This window comes from Tauraco erythrolophus, chromosome 2, assembly GCF_009769465.1.
Source record: "Tauraco erythrolophus isolate bTauEry1 chromosome 2, bTauEry1.pri, whole genome shotgun sequence".
NCBI lineage: Eukaryota > Metazoa > Chordata > Aves > Musophagiformes > Musophagidae > Tauraco > Tauraco erythrolophus.
This window is the reverse complement of record NC_141466.1, coordinates 76,907,675-76,926,823: the sequence shown is the minus strand read 5'-3', so window position 1 is coordinate 76,926,823 and position 19,149 is coordinate 76,907,675. Positions and strand designations below refer to the sequence as shown.

At 43.3% G+C, this 19,149-nt stretch overlaps 1 protein-coding gene and 1 pseudogene across 2 annotated transcripts in view; one reads left to right on the top strand and one right to left on the bottom strand.

The window, feature by feature from the left end:
• Positions 1 to 421: 421 nt before the first annotated feature.
• LOC147529250 (uncharacterized) lies at positions 422 to 2,252 on the bottom strand (annotated as a pseudogene).
• A 472-nt stretch (positions 2,253 to 2,724) lies between these two features.
• The window catches only part of LOC104374562 (SAM and SH3 domain-containing protein 1), a 579,771-nt gene continuing 563,346 nt past the window's right edge, over positions 2,725 to 19,149 (top strand). For both annotated transcript variants that reach the window (XM_086626611.1, XM_086626602.1), the window contains exon 1: positions 2,725 to 3,195. In XM_086626611.1, coding sequence (XP_086482737.1) covers positions 2,725 to 3,195 — 471 coding nt within the window. The remainder of the gene's footprint in view (positions 3,196 to 19,149) is intronic.

The following is a 19,149-nucleotide window of genomic DNA, read 5'->3' as shown; positions in this document are numbered from 1 at the left end:
TAATTTTTCTGGCATTGTCAGTCTTTCACCAGGTTTGCGAAGAGAAGATAATTGCTGCTTCAATCTCTGTCTCTGGCCTGAGAAGAGGGTTTGACATATTACGTGGCCTGGAAGGAAGATGAGATACAGAAAAAGAAGAGGGATGGAAGGAGATTTTAAGTGGAATAAAATGCTGTTCTTCCCTTTCCCCCCTTCTAGCACGTGAATCTGTGATCTCTAGGCTTTATACCCAGAGGCAGCATTTTAGCCACATAAAATGTGTATGTATGTAACAAAGGTTACATACCAAGTATGTAACCTTTTCAAAACACTTTCCAATATAATGCTTTTTGTGAGAATGCTGCTATGCTGCATAACACTGTGGTGAACTACCATGAAGTCCTGAGGAAAAATGTGGGCCTATCTGCTAAAAAAAGGTCCTTCAGGAAACCTGTTACCAAAAAAAAAAAAAAAAACCAAACAAAAAAAACCTCCACCAAATTACAAAAGTGAGTGCGTTCTTCCTCCAGCACCCCTGCTCCTAGCAGCGGTGTGCTGTGGGGAGGTAGGGTGGGTGCCCCCACCGACGGTCCCCATCTCTCCCCAGCCCCAGTAGGGCTGCCGCTGCCTGTGCCTGTGCCCCAGCCCCTGCCCGTTCTGAGAGGACCCAACAAGCACGGCCAGCTCGAACTACTCCGGCTCCCTCAGTACCCCACGCACCGGAGCAGCTGCAGGGCTTGCCGAGGGAGAGGGCTTTTCGTAAGAAAACAAGTTTCAACCTGTTTTAAATTAAAATAGCAGCGGGGTCCACGCCTCACCCCGCTGGAGGTCGGCAAGGGGAGCGGAGAGCCCCAACCACCCCGCCTCACCGCCTGCCGGGCCGGGTGGGACGGCGGGGCCGCGCCGGGCCCGGCCGGGCGGCGCTTTCTGCGACGGCCTGGCGGGGGCGCTGCGAGCCCGGCGTTGCGGAGCCCGCGCGGCGGGCAGCGTGCGGAGCCTCCGCCGGCCCCGGGCAGCCCGCGGCGGCGGGTGGGAGAGAGGGGCCCGCGCCTCCCGCCTTTCCTCACCGCTTCCCGGAGACGCGGGGGGACGCTTGCCCACGCCGAGACCCCCCGCTCCCCGCTCCCGAAGGGTCGCCCTTCGGCCGCGAAGGGGCTCGGTGCCCCCGCGGTGGAGCCGCCGCTGCTGTCGGTCGCGCCGTCCCAAGGGCGCGGGGGGACAGCTCCCCGGGCCGTGCCCCCTCGGCGCGGTCCCTCACCCTCGCCGAGGGGAACGCAGACAGGCGAGCCCACCGGCTGGCTTGCGGAGCGGAGGCAGTTCCCCGCCGCTGCCCGGCCGGGCTGCCTTGTTCCTTGGCCGGCTGCACGCCGCCTCCCCGCGCTCCCGGTGGGTCGGGCAGGGGAGCGGCCGGTGGCAGGGAGCGCGGGCTGCCATCGGGCAAAGTTGGAAAGGCTTTGGAGGGAGCGCGGGGCAGGGGCTGGCAGCGGGGTGACAGGCGCGGAGGAGGAGCGGGGAGAAGCAGCACCGGGAGGAGCCGAAGGAAATATGCTTGCGGCGCGTCAGGCGCCTCGGGGGTAGGGGAGGAAGGAGGACCCGGGCGGGGAGCACCGCTCCGGGTCAGCGCTGGCGGGGAGGGGAAAGCACCGCCACCAGCCGGGGGAGAGGGAGGGAGCGCCAGTGACCTGCCGCAGATCGGCTCCGCCGCCGCCGCCGCGCCAAGCCGCCGCCGCCGCCGCCGGAGGATGTACAGAGCGCCGGCTGCCCGCACGGCCCCGCCGCCGCCGCCTCCTCCCGAGGGCAGCTGCGGGCAGCGGCGGGAGGGCCAGCAGGGATAGGGGAAAGCGGGGAAAGTTGTGCGCGCCGGGAGCAGGGCTGCGTGCCCCGGAGGGGCAGGGGGGCACCGCCGGCATCAGCGCGGAGAAAGTGGGGTTGGAAAGCAGTTTCTGGGCTCGCTGCCGGCGAAGCGCGTTTAACCATCATCCCAGGGGCGAAGGGGAACTGGGAAAGTAACTCGGAGAAGTGAGTGGGATTCTGATCTTTTTTGTTGTTGTTGTTGTTCCTTCTTTTTGTTTTTTTTTCCTCCTAATCCGAAAGGACCCGTTTAAAAGGAAAGCAGAAGCCGCCGTGTGCACCCGCTGCCGGGAGAGATACGGGAAAGGAGGGCACTGCCACCGGCACCCTGCCTGTGCTGGGCGAGGGTGCGGGATCCTGCGCTCGGTTCTCCCCCAACATGATCGTGCACCAAAGCAGCTCCACATAGTAAACAGATTCATCATGCGACAGAGCGCAGGAAGGTGAGACAGAAGCAGAAGCAGAAACAGAAACTAACACTGAAAGGAAGAGGGGAAAAAAAAGACAGCGACTGTGAATTACTTCCAGAGAAAGTGGGTGGATGTTGTGCAGCAGCGACTTGGGATTTTAGGGGATGTACCCTTACATTTTGCTTCTCTCTTGTCCGAGCCTTCCTTCGGCGGTGGCAGAAAGCGGCTGTACTTGATGCTAGGAAAACAGGAGGAGGAATAAACAGGAGAGATTCGTTCAGCAGAGCTTGAGATGCCCTACTGATCTGCTTTAGGGATTTTTTTTTTTTTCCCTGGTGGATGTTGATTTCTTGACCTTGATTTTGAGTCCTTTTAGTTGCATCGCAGTTTTTGTTTTGTGCTTTTATTTCCTTGGGCGAGGAGTGGAGAGGGGGAGGCTGGCTTCGGTGCCGAAAGTTGCGATCATTATTATTTTGGAGCCAGCATGTGCACCAACATAGTCTACGAGTGGCTGAAGACCCTGCAGCTCCCCCAGTACGCGGAGTCCTTCGTCGATAATGGCTACGACGACCTGGAGGTCTGCAAGCAGATCGGGGACCCGGACCTGGATGCCATCGGCGTTGCCGTGCCCCACCACCGGCGCCGGATCCACGAAGCCGTGAGGCGGCTGAAGGAGGCGGACGAGACGGCGGCGGGGCTGTACTTCACCCTGGAGCCGCAGCCGCCGCCGCCCCCGCCGCCGGCGCCCCCCGCCGCCGGGCGCTGCCCCCGCCGGGTGGCCGGGCAGGAGGAGGCCCGGCGGGGAGCGGCTCCCCGGCACCGCCCCGGCGGGCGGCGCGGGGCGGCCGGCGGCGGGGGGCTGGCCGCCTACCCCAGGCTGAAGCTGAAGATCATGATCCGGGACAAGCTCATCCGCGACGGCATCAACCTGAGTAAAGCCCCCTACTCCAACAAGGTAAGAGGGGCCCCGCGGGCCGCTGCCCCCAGGAGGGGCCGGGGCTCCCAGGTGTGGTGGGGCAGTGGTGGCAGCTGGACAGGTCCTCCTACAGGCAGTGGTTGGGTAGCACCCGGCTGGAGATGAGGGGGTCCTGCATGTCCTGGTCCCACCTGTGCCATGCGCTGGTGCTGAGTGCGTCCAGTTGAACCAGTGGCATTTGTGGAGGGAAACATGATCAGGACTTAGCAGCAGCCAGGTGTGAAGAGGAGTGGGGCCAAAGCAGGTCAGATCCACCAACGCTTGTTGGCCTGATGAGGATTTATAGGGTGGTGCAGTGTTGTGCTGCGGCCTGGGTTTGCTTCTATATGCATTGAACCATCTGGTTCTTTTAGTCCAGTCTAGTTTGGGGTGTGAAGGCAGAAATTGACAGGATGGTCTTAATGGTTTGGGGTTTCGTTTGTTTATTTTCCTTTTCTGTGAAACTTTTTCCTTGTGTTGGAGAGTGGTGGCTTCTCTCATCTTTTGTTAAAGGTCATGTTTTAGTGTCAGTTTCAGTTGGCAAAAGTGCTGGTGAAGCAAGTGGTAGTTTGGCTGCAGGAGCAGAAGAACAACACCTTCTGGTGCCTGGATTTATTTACTGGAGGATGGTGGTGACTGGTGAATGTCAAAACTATTCATCACCTGCTCCAGCACAGGCTGGTATATCTTCAGGACACGCAGTCTGCTGAAAGGCCAGAAAAGCGCGGGTCTCGGAAGAGTACGTTCCAGTTTGATGAAACCCCAATATTTACCTAATTCTTACTTTTTGAAAAGGTTAAAATGTAAGATTAATGTGGTTTGGAAGATAGAAATTGCTTTGTTGAAAGTTTTGTGTAGGTTTCCTGCTGAAAACATCATATGCAGGATAAATAAACCAATAAAATTACAGTGCCATGGAAGAAAAGATGATTTGTGAAACAAAATAAGGTATTATAATGCATTGTTGCTTCAGAGTTCAGAATGAAGTGCTTCAAAGTTTTTTGATGACCCAAGCTGCCTGTGTTTTCTTTAATGATTTGAAGTTTGATTTTTAAGAGAGACTGAGCAGTTGCAGTTGAGCTTCAACTTGTGTGTAGTTTTTATCTGTGAAAAGCTTATGAAGGTATGGAAGCAAGGTGATTGGGAATTCTGCAGGTCTGGGTTTACAGAAATGTGACAAATTAAATTTGAGAATTAATTACCTGCTGTAGGGGACCTGGGTATGAGGATAATGAGTAAAATTCAACTTGATGTGGTGCAGGTAATAAAACTAATAGCACAGTGAGTTTCAGGAGTCCAATTTTTTAACGGCTTGGTGGTAGAGGGTCACTAGTCAGTTCTCAAATGCAGCACAGTTGACTGGTTTGAGACATTTATTTATTCTCTTTTCCTGAAACATCTGGCTGATGGCATTGTCAGAGACCGCGTATCAAATCTGATAGGACAGTAGCCAAATCTAACAAAACATCCATGAACATCTAGTCTAAGTACAGCGTCTTCCAATACTGTATCATTTCAGAGAGTTTTTTTTTTTTCCTTTCCCTTTGAAGTGATACATCATAGGACTAACACCCTTCTCAAATTGCCATTACATGTCTCACATAAAAGGACTTCTATGGAAGTTCTGGCTTATCAGTGTAGCTGCAGCACATTACTCACCTCCATAGCTATGTTTCACTTCTTCCTTTGACTCTGTGTGTGTTGTAGTCACCAATTCCATTTTACCTAGTGGATCCTCTACCTTCTCGCTTCTATACTTCCTCCTTAGGAACTGTAAAATTTTGAAGAGGCTAGCATATGATATCAAGGAAATTCAAATCTTTGGCGCTGATTTCTTCTTTAGCTCACCTTATTTTGATTTGATGGGTCTGGTAATAGTGTGGATTAACTGTCAGGGCAAGCTTATTTTAGACAGAAAGCATCATTCAGCTTTAATTGATTTAAATGTAAATGCAACATTTTGAAGTAGAAAGAGGAACCAAGCTTGCTTTCCTAGTTTTGTTTCAGCCTTTGGTGTCAATGTATTTATTTTGGATGATAAATGCGTAGAATGTTTTTTTTTACAGTAATAGAAAAACTTTCTCCATCTCCTCAGTGTGAATCACTTCACATTGTCTCATGTTGTAAGAAACCATAAAACTGGCAAGAATTGAGTGTGTGTTGCTCAACATGTGTTATTCTGAATGCCACCCACATTTGCAATCCATCTCCAAAACAGCTTAAAGGGAATAGCAAAAGATCACGTCACTGTACATTATTCATTGGATGTTGTTCGGAGCAAGAAAAACGGAATACTGAATTCTTTCATTTGGGAAAGAGCCATATTATAACAGTATCTCTTTTTTTAAAAAAAAAAAAAAACCCACAACAACAAACCAACCCAAAAACCAAAACCAACCAAACAAGCAAAAAAACTTTGGCAAATTGTGAATACAATTTAAGCAACCTAAATTATACTTTTTATATAGAATATGCAGTGCACAGACTTCTGCATGTCAAAAGAAACTGGACGTGTTCTCCACTGTGCACAAGATTAAAAAACCAGCTTGAGGTTTGTGTCAAGTTTTTTGTATACATTTATCAGATGGTCATGTGGATATTCTGGAGCAAGGCACTAGATGCTGACCTATTTGGCATGTTTGCATTTCTGGTGCTGCTGAGCTGCTAACTATCCACTTACTTCCCTCCATTGCTTACATGGAGAATGCCACCATCTTTTCCTCTTAATATCTGTGAATGGAGGAGCATGTGTGTGTGTGTGTATGTATGTATACATATATTTATATGCATTTCACTTGTTTCCTGAAGAATACTTCATATGTTCAGTGATGTAGGTCTTAGACAATTTTTGAGTTTTATTATGTCCCTGAGAACTAGAAGTGCTGCTCCTCTCTATTGTTTGTATCCTTTTGCTAGCTACCTGAGCTGTAGACTTGTCAAAGGATCAAAAAATGAGTATTGGATGTGACTGTGGAGATGTTAGAAGCATCCTTTTGCTGTCCTTCCAGAGTTGTTGCTGTATTTTCAGATGAAGGTTGAAACAAGAGAGTGAGAGGGATAGAAATGTATTGGCATGGTAAATTTTAGTTTAACTTAGTTTGATTACAGTCAGCAGAAACTACTAACAACTACTTAGCAGAGCTTAATATAAATCTCTTAAAGACGTGCAAACTTTGAATTGAAGCCCTGTGTGTGGGCAACTTCAGACATGGAGGATTATCATAAGCCATCTTGATTATTTCCATGGAGAATTAGAATAAGGCCTCACCTCCTCAAATTGCATCTTACATATTTTTCAGTTATAAACCAACAATATAGCTGCAACTGAGGAGAACTCTACAGAAGTCAGTTTTTGTTCCATGGTGGTAATGCTCCCTAATACTCAAAGCCTTCTGGTTTAGTTTCATTCCTGCTGTTGCTGGCTGATAACCATGGAAGTCTTCTGTATCTAAGAAACTTATTGTTGGGTAACACTTGTGGAGGTGATGAGCTTGAATGCCCTTCAAACAAGAACCCGTGGTACCTCTCTGAGTCAAGTGAAACAGCTGTGCCATCTCTAGCTGCTTTAAAAAATTATCCTTGATGGTTGTAGTTCTGTCCTTAATTAGGAACTTAATTATGACCAGCATAGGCATAGTGTTAATATTCTTGTGCCATGTAGAAGTTTTGGGGGATGAACTGATGGCAGAAGGAAACCAAAATGAGCAGTCCCCCTGGGTTCCAGTGAAGATGAACAAAGGAAAGAGCAGAACTGACCTGAACCGGATCAGAGAAGAAGAGCCTTTACCTCCATACGGAGACACTTCTTGCCTCAATGGGTTTACTGTAAAATGGATTATGTCCATGCTGGGTTTGAGCAGGAGTAATGTCACTAAATGTCACTGTAGCAGGGAAAGCAGCAGAGCACCAATTTTGTCAATATAAAGACAAGTAGGGTACCTCATTGTGGAACATGCCAAGAGAAATTAAGTATTCTATTTATCTCAGATATAGATTAAGTGACATTTAATAGTTTACTGGAATTTCATTACTATTTCTAATTGAAATAAATGGCCTGACTTGTTTCTTGAGGAACTTTATTCAATTTTTTATCTGCAGAGAACTGCAAATACGTTAAAAATCAGTAAAAACACACATGCATTAAAAGCTCGCACACCAAATAAGATGATTTGCTTAGCCTCAGTAAAATTATAATCATGTCGATTTCAATATTAGAGGGAATAAAACTGTAGTGTGACACATGTATGTGTACATGACCTCATTGTCACTCACTGTGCTGTTCATGATTATTAACATGCTTGGGAAACAAACACTAAAAACTCAGCTGCATTTGAGGTCATAATCTCAAGAGTTCAAGCAGAGGTTGAAAAGTAGGAAGTCAGATCCGAGCGAGTATCTGCTTAAACAACGAACCACATTTTTTATGTTCTGCGCTGATGATATAGCACAAATTTGTGGTTCTGATTAAATCTTTGTTAAATCCTTGCCACTACAAAATGAGGAATATTTCACATAAGTTAAACGTTAAGAGGTAAAGATGCCAGCAACACTGCTTTGAAATACAAGCTGAGTCTGGGGCTGAATAATGCTGTCAGCGCTTTAGATATCTACAGAAGTGAATTCACTGAATTAAAAATATTGTGCTTTGAAGAAATAGCAATACTCACCCATACTGGAATTAAACATGAACCTTTTTCTAAAGACCTGGCTGCTTTGGAATAACTGCATCAACTCTGATTAGCAGAGCGTTCTCAAATATGCCTTGGGGAAAGCTGCCTATTGACAAAAGTACTAGTGCATTAAGTAGTAACAATATTTTCATGGCAATAAATTAGCAAAGCTACAGGCAATGTTCAGGAAGTGAAAAGGTATTTTATATAAGAAACCACTGAATTTGCCTTTGACTTTGTAACTTTGTTTTCTTTTAAAGGAAATATAAGACCTCATATATTGGGCAGTTGTTTCGAAGTCGCGGTTTATTAAACTCACAGAAAACTAGCTGGAAAAGATCTTCTTCCAATCAGACCATTATGGGAAAATGTTGCAGAATATGAATAATACAGTACTGTGCTGTATTTGCATTTGAATTGTTCCTGAATATTTTAAAGTGTATTCAGTCTGCTCTGGAAATGTTGAATGTAAATCTTCCTGGGTTTCATTATTTCTCAGGTTTGAGGGGAGGAAGATCCCATTAGGGTGTATTAAAGCTGCAGTCCTAAGAGAGGATAGTATCAACTCCACAGCCATCTTGCCCCTTTTCTGTGATTGTGTTCAGTGTATTTTCTCAGCTCTGGTCATGGTGGGGGCAGAGGAGAAGGGGAGCGTGTGGCTCCCAGCTCTGAGGAACTATACGGGGCTGAGCGGCAGCAGCAGCTGCCCTGTAAGGGGGGTCCTTCCTTTGTCCTCCACTCGGCTCCAAGTTTGAAGGAAAAGCTAAGCTTACAGGTCCCTGGCGAAAGAGAAATTCCCGGTCTCTTGTAGTTCCCTGAAGGCTTTTTCTTCCCCCAAAGGACATGATTCAGTCAGGCCTGAACAGGGACACCACCAGTGGTCTGGAAGAAGTCTAACTACCAGTTTCACTCCCACACACCAATAAACCTGTCTTGTTTTAAGTAAGTTTGGTGATCATAAGTCTTCCTGAGGAGAAAACATTTTAAGGAAAATATTTCTGTTGATACCCATACCCACAGAGCATCTGTTTCCACCATATGTAGGATGATGAAGCCCATACACACAACCATGTGTGAGCAATACCAAAGAAACCAAGACAATTTCTCATCAATGAATGTAATTCTGTAACTATGTTTCTAGTCTTGTCTAAGACCAATATCACTCTCTGACATATACCATACTATACAGGGCAGCTGTGTCCCTGATTTCAGATGTGAAATTGAAAAATGTACTTAAAGTCATGAAATTTTTTATACAGATGAAGCATTGAGACCAGCTACTGCAGCGTCTTTGTCCATTGCCTTACGATTAAGAGTAAACTTTTTTACATGTAAGTAACAGAAAAGTGATCAGAGAATAAGGAGTAATGTGGCTGTGTGGCAATTAGTTATGCCTGTTAATTTTGCCTGTTAGTTATACCCTGTGTGCCTATGTCATTATGAAGAGTCCCTATCCACTAAGGTATATAGATCCATATGTATAATCTGAAACATACTAACAGCTATTACAGAATTTTTGAAAAGTGCAGCAGAGGGGTTTGATGTGACAGGAATATTGTTATTGCAGATTAGGAATGAATTTATTGTATCACTTACAGGAGCTCACTTACCGGTTTGAGACTCTTCCAAAGCAGGAGAGGATGGAATGAGTTAAGACTAGATCGGTAGGTTCAACTTTTAAATTTCTTGCTTTGTCAGTTTGAATGAGCCCCTTTGCTTGGTGTTTGACAAAGCTATCTGGTTCAATCTCTTTGCCTAGGCTAATATGACGTCTCATATTGATGTGCTTATCTTGACAAATGCGCTGGCTCGTACATGCTGCAGGAATCGTTGCTTATTAAAAGAGCACGGCGCCGCTATGTTTAGCACTGCCGCGTTATTTTGGGACCGGCGGTGCAGGAGGAAGGGGAGAATTGGATGAACCTTCCCTGACACTGGCGGTCTGAGAGCCGAGCTTACCCAAAACCATCTCCAGTGACTCATCCAGCTTCTTCGGTTTGTTATTTGCAGATAATAAAAAACTTTTCTTACAATTTTGCAAAACAAAGGCGAAGTGGTGTGTCACGTGAAACACAAGTAGAAGATCCTTCAAATAGTATCTCATCCTGATTCTCACAAACTCAGCAGGATGTGAACGACAGTGATGCATGCCTCTCACGGGAGCTGCTCTCCTCTGGTTGGGCTCATTCCCAGTGAAGTCAGTGGGGGTTTTGCCAGTGATTTCATTTGATGCTGGGTTTGGCGAGAAGTGTTCGAATTTCAATCAGCTAACAAGCACACCCTTGCCGACTGTAGTTGTTGTGATGAGTGAGAACAGGATAACAGGAGATGAGAACGATAAATACAGCAGTAGCATGCAAAAAAAAAAGAATTCAGAACTTTTCGGAGCTTTGAGTGTCACCGTTAGCAGCTTCAACAGCAGCAAGGCAGACTTCTGAACACAAGATCTCACAGATTTGTGCTGGAATAAATGTTTGGTAAACATTCTGTGAAATGTCCACTAATGTGTTTTAGCTGGAATCAAGAACACACAGTTGTTTACAGCTGTCTTCTCATAAACTTAAAATCAGAGGGAAATAGCAATAATATATAGCAAATAAAACTTATAACCAGGTACATATGTCTGTCTTCCACAAGTTTTGTCCAAAGAAGAATTGCATTGTTTTTGAGGACCCACACCCTGAAGCAGGGATGTGGTGGTATCACTGTATATGATGTCAGTCGGAACTTTATGGGGAAATTAAGTCCGGTTCTGATGTCTGTGCCTCAGAAACCACACGGTAAATTTGGTGCGGTTAAGAAAAGAGTTAAAAAGCTGGAAAAAAAACTTGCCTTTCAGTCAGAGACTAAGAAAAGCTTGTACTGTTTTTTTTCCCAGAGTTAGTTAAGTGGCCACTTGGCCATGCTCTCACATGCATGGAAGGAAATATTTTTATTAGCAGAAAAAGGCATTGAGAACTTCAGTGGCTGGGAGCTGGAGCTAGGCTATTCACGCTGTGAAGGAGGCCAAAAGCCAGTATAAACCAAAAACTTAATAAGTCAATATTCCATAGAGAAACCACCACCCCCTCAAAAAAAACCCCAAAACTAGGAACAGGTGCCAGTTCTGCATCAGTGTCCTTGGTTTGTGGATAGACATGTTTGCTGGGAGTGACTCTTCCGCACTAGCAAGCTCGTGTCCCAGACTCCACATTTCCCAGCCCTGCTGTCCCAGAGTGCTCTGTGTACCCCAGAACTAACCATTCCCTGCCTTCTCCTAAATAATCTCCCAAAATTTGCCTCAAGGCACACTGTCACCTTCCCTAAGAGCAATCCTTCCCACCCAGGAATGTACATGTTTTGCCTTAGGTCTCCCTAACCTTTTTCTCCCCCAATCTACATTCACTCAACAAAGCTGAGGAGTGTTAACCGTGATCTGTTTGGGTGGAAAGACAGAACTGATGCAGTGTTAATTTTTTGTACAGCTTGAGATAATGCTATGTCTTTCTCACTTGAGCCCATTCCACCCACCCCATGCCATGCCATGCCATGCCATGCCATGCCATGCCATGCCATCCCATCCCATCCCATCCCAAGCCCTGTATGAGTGTCATTCCATCTCTCTCTCTCGCTGCCCCAGAGTCTCAGGCTGTAATTTGGATCCTTCTCTCTTCTCCCCATGCTCTGATGAGGAGAGCAGCTTTTCTCCAACTCAGGAGAGTGGGGCTGTCACTTGTCTCGCCTTTGTGTTCAGTGCCCCCAGCTGCCTTCCCATTGCTCAACAAAGGTGGCTGAGCCAAAGTTGCTCTCAAAAAAACCCTCTAGACTTTGATCTTAAAAAATTTCAATCTTAAAACTGCCACAAGCTACAGTTATCCAAAGTCTCTCCAGTCCAGTTCTGTGGCAGAAAGAAGAGACCAATCTAGGAAAAGGAGGATGTATTACTGCTTTTGAACATATGTATGGGACTGACTTGGTCTTTTTGAAGCAACACTGAGCATATTGTTAAAAAAGTAAGTGGTAACCTCATCAAAAGTTATGAGTTCAACGTTGAAAGATTTTTCTGGCATTATTTTAAAGTACTAATCATGTGATCATGATAGTTGCTTCTAATTGCAGCATCTCTGAATTCTTGTCCGATGGTTTAGTGGTTGCCAAAATGTTTTTCTTCAAATTTTTTTTGAACTTATTCTGCTAGTAACTGCTTGTTATATCCAGCTATTAGTTTAGCATAGGTTTTTTCGTAGCTAGGGAATGAGAAGTACCAGAATAAAGAATCATCAAGAATCAAATTTGCCCTTGAGAAAGTCTGTCACAGATCTTCATGTGCTAGTTCCTAGGCTAAAAATTTCAACCTACAGATAAGAATGAATGAGTATTTCAGCCTCTGAGTCTGCATTCTCTCTCATATCAGATCAAAAATCACAAGGAAATCTCATTTTAAAACACTAACCTGAAGAAACTCAGGGGTTAATAAAGAGAACTGTGGAAATTACTAACCAAGAAGGTTTGTTCATTTTAAGATGTTAACATTCAAGAAAGGAGATAAATAAAAAATAAGGAAATGTGACTGAAACTACCAAGAGATCTGGAAAATAGTAATTTTAATTTCACCTGTTCTGTTATTTTCATGTGAAGAAAATTTATTGGACTTTCCTTTGATAACTTCTAAATAAGATTTTGCCAAGAGAGTACTTCAGAGAGGATTTTTGCATACACTTGGTATTTACACAGTGGTAAAAATAATGCTCTGTATCTTGTGGGGTAGGATGAAGCAAGAGGAAGTTTGACAAGAATACCACTAGCTGGTTTCTGTCCAGTTCTAAAAATTATATACAGTAAAGACATACTTCATGCAGTCAGTGAGTAGAAGTAATAAAATGTGCCTGTGTCATTGCCAATAACGTCAAAACCAAACAAAAAACCCCCAGTCACTCATTTTGTATCTCTTTAAGAAGTACCATTAGTATCCCTAGCAAAAGTTATGGCAAAATTCTCCTAAAAAGATGACTTTATTTTCCAGATTTATGGTCTAAAAACTCAGTGTTTGAAGCAATGTAGAAAAAATCTCCTGTCAGTAGTACTTTGGATCCTGATACAGTAATTCTTTGGGAAAATGATTGTATTCTTTTGACAGAAAGGCATACACGTGCTGCAAAGTGAAAGGAAGGGAACTAACTTAATTGCTATCAGGTAGCAAGGGAAATCAGCTGAGACAGGCTTGCTCCTGAGTAGTCCCGGGCTAGTGGCCTTAGTGCTCATTTATTTCTATAAGTATCACTGCATAGGATTGAGCCAGTTTAGAGTATTTTTCCAATGGAGTTTAGATAATCTGCGGTACCACTTCTTACAGGTAAGTTTTATGCATATCAATAAAAGCAGAGATGTTCATAATTAGAGGTAGTCTGAATCTCTTGTTGAAGTTGGTTTGTACTGACACTGTAGCAAGTACGTGATAGTGTGGGTGCTGTGCATTTTATAAAATATTACGTCATTTACAAAATTTGGTGGCTTTCATATGAGCCTTCAATAGCAGGTATTAATTCATTTATATAGGAAGTTGTAAAGGATCGAGGTGTTTCCCCTAAGGAATTATTTAATCTTAGAGTTGGAAACTTACTTAAAAGAGAATTTATATTCTAAGCTTATGTGTATTAAAAAGAACTGCTTATGCAACCACTGGATTCATTAAATAAATTCTTATGGTGTCTAACAGGAAATAAGGCATTGCAGTATATCCTTCCTCTGTATGTATGTGTGCTGGTTTTGGTTTTGGAAGGAGCACAGATTTGTCCAGGAGAAATAATTGTTTTCATAGAACTTGTTTTATAGATCTTTCAGTGGCTGAAATTGATGTAATAGTTAATAGTATTGATCCAGATTTGGAAAATAAGGCAGAAATTCCTTTGTGCTGAGCACGCTTCTTCCTCCAGAGATAAGGAAATGAGCATCACTTTCTTAATGAGAAATAGCTTCATACTTACAATAAATATGAATTAAATTCAAAGTGAAGGTAGTGAAGGAATTTCAAGACTTTATTCTCCTTTTCTTCTCCTTGCCTTTCTTGTCATATTTACTGTGGAAAAGTCTTTCTCTAATTTGAATTTTTTTTTTACTTCTCTGTATCCTGCTGACAAAAGATGAAAAAATTCCCTTCAAAATGGCATTGCTTTTGACCAGTCCTCCTTTATTTTGGTGTGAGTATGTCTTGCAAAGTGTTGCATTTACAAAAAAAAAATCAAACTTTTCTGTAGACTCTTTCAGATAGTTACCTGACTAGTAATTATCTATTTTTTATATATATATATATGTACTACATACAAAAAAATAGATAATTTTATACATATAATATATGTATATCACACAGACAAGGAATAATACACTAATGAAGCTGTAGTTACGTTTTTTATATTACATGGGTTTAGGCACATCTGTGAACAGTTAGGTTTTTGTTCTCAGGATTTCGTAACTCCTTCTAAACACACTGCAGCACTGAATTTTTGGCTTTGTGTACTTTCCTGCTTTGCTAGCTGCTTGAAAGTTAGATGTGCAGAATATGTAACTGAAACATGTACGTTGGTAGGTAAATAGCTCTTTGATATAGAGGAAACTTCTGCAGTTTAAGCAGCAAGTGTTATCAGTTGCCTTTTTCATAGAAGGATTTTCAAAAACAAAAGTATGTTTGCAATAGATTGTGTCAGGTGTACAGGCTCTGACCTTATTACCCTCTGTCATGAAAGTTGGTGGAAGTTTTGCTATTGATTTTTTTTTTTTTTTGGGGGGGGTGGGGAAACAGACTGAGATTTTTTGCCAAGGGACTACAATTCTGCTTTCAAAGTACTAAACCAAAAAATGTAACCATTGTGGTTTCCAGTTGAAACCTTGCCTTGATCTAAATGGCTTTTTAAACATATTTTTATTAGCTGCTATTTTCATGAACTGATGAAAGTCCTTTCTCTTTGGAATGAGCTGCTGAGACTGTGGGTGCCTCCCTCAGTTAATGTTGCTATCCAAATACCATTAAATTGATCTGTACCTCTCTTCTCTCATTTTTTTTTTCTTTCTTGCTTTCCTCTCATCCCCTCCCTCTTTTCTTTTTCCAGTTTGGAGACTTGTGAAGTAAGTCCTAGCCTGCTAAACAGTGTGGTGAAATTCTGAATGGTCTTCTGTTTTTCAGCTAGAAGTAAAGGAATAAAAATGTAATCAGTAAGAATGAGATCCTTTTAGTACATGAAAAGCAAGAAATGGAACAAGTTGGTAATTGTGCTATAATTATTTACTGATGCTGTATAGCCCTTTCAAAAGGATTTTTAGCCTATTTAAGAAGAGTAATCCTATATGTAAATTATTGGTGCCTTACTGGTTTTAAACTGCCTGGGAGGAGCTAAACTTGGAAAGGGGGTATGAGCTGTAGTAAAGAAATCTCAAGAGCAGCCAGGTTGAGAAAATTTTTTTTAAAGCTACAATTTTAGATCATGTTGTTTTGGAACTATATGCCCCAAGGAAAAGATCACTGACTTTGGTGAAATGGTGAGATTTGTCTGGAGATGAGTAGGTTGGTTTACTTGTATGTTTGGTCAATCTTAAAGGTGGAAATTTGACATTGTAGCTAATTTCCTGTTCTTTTTTAAATTTAAAATGATGGGTTCAGAGGAGCTGCTGGCTATCTGCCCATACACTCCCTCACTTTTTCTTCAGAATCTCTCTGAAGTTTCTGCTCCTTTTCCTGATAAACATTAATGTTTTTCATCCTGTTAGCCCATTGCTTGTGCCCATGTAGACCATTTTGTCAGCTTGGTGGGGAAAAAAAAAGGCCTAAAAGAGTATGTGAGTAACATTCCAAGGTTGTTTTCTTTCTATATTCCCAAAACTGTGCATAAAGAATTACATAAACCTTGGCTTTCCAAATACTGTCAGTGTCTTTTAAATACAAAAAAGTTGGAAGAGAAAAGCATTATGTTTGTTATAGGTTCATGTTTAAATCACAGCTCTGGATGTTTAGACAGCTTGCAGCTGAAGACTATGTTTAGAAAACGACTCCTGCAGTTTTATGCAAGCTTCTTTTCCACTGTATGAATAAGCGGTAGTGCTGTATGGAACTGAAGCAACTGTGTATCTCTAAAGAGCAGAAAAAGCAGTGACATTAGTGCAGCAGTTTTCCATGTGTGTTCCTTTTAGATATATCTAAGGTTTGACTAAAATGGATATTGCTGAAGTTGTCACATAAACAGAGTTACTTTTACATCAGATGCACACTGACTAGAGCTGACATAGTGGCAAGTGTTTTCCTCAAGTGTGAGCTGGATTTTGAAGCTACTGATTGACAAGCAGTTGTCCAACTTTACAGAGGTTGCATTACTGGTAAACTTCATCTTGCCTATTAATCTTTTTACAATGCTAAGATATCTTTACCATTAGAATTTTTTGCCTAGTATCTTGCCTAAACCTTCCATGCAACAATTTGAGCTTGTTACTTGCCGTGTGTGACAGGGGCACAGAGGATAGAGGGGTTTTTCTTTTCCTCTGGGAGCAAGCTTTAGCTATCTATGGGTACTACAAAGTCCTACCTAAATGTCTCTGCTAAAATAAAGATGGTTCCTTAATCCTCCGTTTAGGTTACATTTTCTGGACCAATTTTCATTCTTTGAAGTCAATCCCTTTTGTACTCTCTCCCTTGTTGGTCTGAAGGGGTCCAGACATGGTATCCCAGCGGGGCCTTGCTGGTGTTGGGCAGAACATAAGTTACTCTCCTTGCCTGTTGATAATTTGGTTCGTTTACCCCCATATGGCTGTTACTCTTTTTGTAATGTTTTGATATTGCTGACTCATGCCTTGGATCCACAGGAGGCCCCGAGACCTTTAGGTAGCAGAGCGAGCCATTTGTTTCCCATTATTGGTGTATGTAATAATTCAGTCAGGTGTGCTTTCTTGCTGTTGCCTCTAATGAATAACATCCCTGTATTTATCAGGCTCTCCTTTCAGTTTAAGACCATTTTGAAGTCTAAGCCTGGCCTCCTGTGTATTAATGTTCTAACCAGTTGAATGGGGCTTGCTGATACAAAAAACCCCAATTCTCTGTTTCACTACTCAAATCAGTACTAAAAGTAATGATTATTGCTGTACTGTGGGCAGCCCTCTGCAAAATGTCTCTTGATATCTCTTCAAATTTTGGCATAGATAGCTTGTAAATATGGTTTTCCTAATATTTTGTACTTATTTGTTATTTTCATTTAGGCTGTGCTTCCCTAGTTCTCCAATACGAATGTCTTGTGAAACAGTATCAAAAGATGTACTAAAGGCAAGATTTTTGGCATCTACTTATTTCCTTTTTTTTTTTTCCCCTGGAAGTTTGTTATCTGGTATACAGAGATTAGACTGGTTTGACATAACTAGTTCTTGACAAGTCTATGTTGACTGTTAAACATCTTGTCGCATTCTGATTCATGAAACAAGCATTTTTATGTGGGAGGATCAATAAGGTTTTCCCTGTACAGCATAATAATTTTGTTCCAACAAATGCAGGTTTGTTTCATCCTTCTGTTATCTTTCCTTACCCAAAAAATAGCTGCTCTTGGTCACTCACTCCACCAGTTTTGGGAGAGGATAGCATGCTTTCCTGGTAGACAGCAGACCTATGTACCTTGCACGCAGTCCAGTTTTCCCCCCCATGCTCCCAGTCTAGTTGTGATGGTAAACCTAACCTAGTAGGTGAACAACTTGGTGGAGCTGTTTGCCCCTATGTATACAATGTCTGTGGGGTGCAGACACTTGTGTATCCTCTTCATTTCAGATTCTGCTAGTTTTCTAGTGGATGGAGGGAACTGAGGATAACTTCAGCACTTTGTGCCCCAGGAGAGTTCGACCGTAGGTGCTATGGGAATGTGCACTTTCAAAGGCGAAGGCAGAGTCTGCAAAGGAAGGCCTGGAGATGCTCCTGTAAATCATTTCCTGGGGAGTGCGGTGTGCATTTTGGCCACTGCCAAGGGTCTGGCCTGGTGCATATTAAATGCTGTGTGGCATCGATTCTGTTGTTCAGGATGTATCTGAAGAAAACAATAACGTGCCTGGGTCATACATGAATCATGATTAAATTTCTCAATCCTCAGACACATTTTTATTCTACATTAGTCTGACTCAAAAGTATAAACTGTAGCAAACACTTTTCCTGCTGGGCATATTGTATAAAAATAAATGTCTGTTCTGTGTCTCCCTGCAGACATAGTGACCTAATTCAGGGTCACTAGGTATAGGACTTGTGCGTGTTTTAATCACAGACCTTTGGGATTTTACGATATACTTGCAAGGCTATCTTCCTCCCTCTCTCTGGATAACCTGGTGGATTGCTTCTTCCCAAGGAGTCTTTGCTATTCTACATTTTTTTCTCTTGCATCAAGACCTAAAAAAGTTTCATAGACTTTTTGTAGGTCTGGCAATGGGCAGATAGGTATCCTGCAGTTTGTTTGTGGTTTTGTTGTTTTTTTTTTTTTAGACAGGGTAGACTAAAAACCAACCAAACAAAACCAGAAACCAGTTGATTAGTTTGCTCTAGTTTACACAACATGCTAGGAGTAAAGGCCCAGGAGTAGCTTGCTGTACACATATGAGCAATCGAGTGGCTGACACAGGAACAGATTTACAGGGCATACCACAACTTTCCTTCATTCTGTGCAGAGAAAAGGTGCCTTCTTCCTTCTCTCCCTGTTGTGCATCTTGCTATTTTTTTGCCACGAATTCATCATTCGTGCTTCTAATCCCTAGGATCTTCATCCCTTTTTAAACCTACCTAACCTGTCCCTTACATGGGAGAGTCAGGCAGGGGATGATTGTAAATCTCTTCTTCTGTCAACAGTGGTCCAGTAATGAAATCTCTGATACCATTATCTCTGAAGAAGGGCTCTTCCTCTGTTAATTGCACTGCATGATGGCCATAGGTTGTGAGGATCTACCTGCTGTGATGTTGCAAAAGGCAGAAGCAACAGAACAGTTGACTAGCGTAGCTTAAGCATGTGGCCTAATGAGAAGAAATCATTTCCTGGCTGTATAAGAAATGCTCAGTCATATGCAGAGCATCCTGAAATGTAGCACAGCAACGTAACCATGGGGAGGGCTGTGCTGCTGAAAGGAATCAAGTTCATGGAAAAGCCTCGGAAAATTCAAATGCACAGGCAAGAGAAAACCAAAGCGAAGTGACTCTCGTGTTTTCTCAAGCTGTAGCAAAGGAACGAGTGAATGAGGAAAAGCAGTGTCTGCATCCCACTGTCCGCTTCTCTCTAGCGCTATCTTACTCCCTCCTTGCGTAACCAGC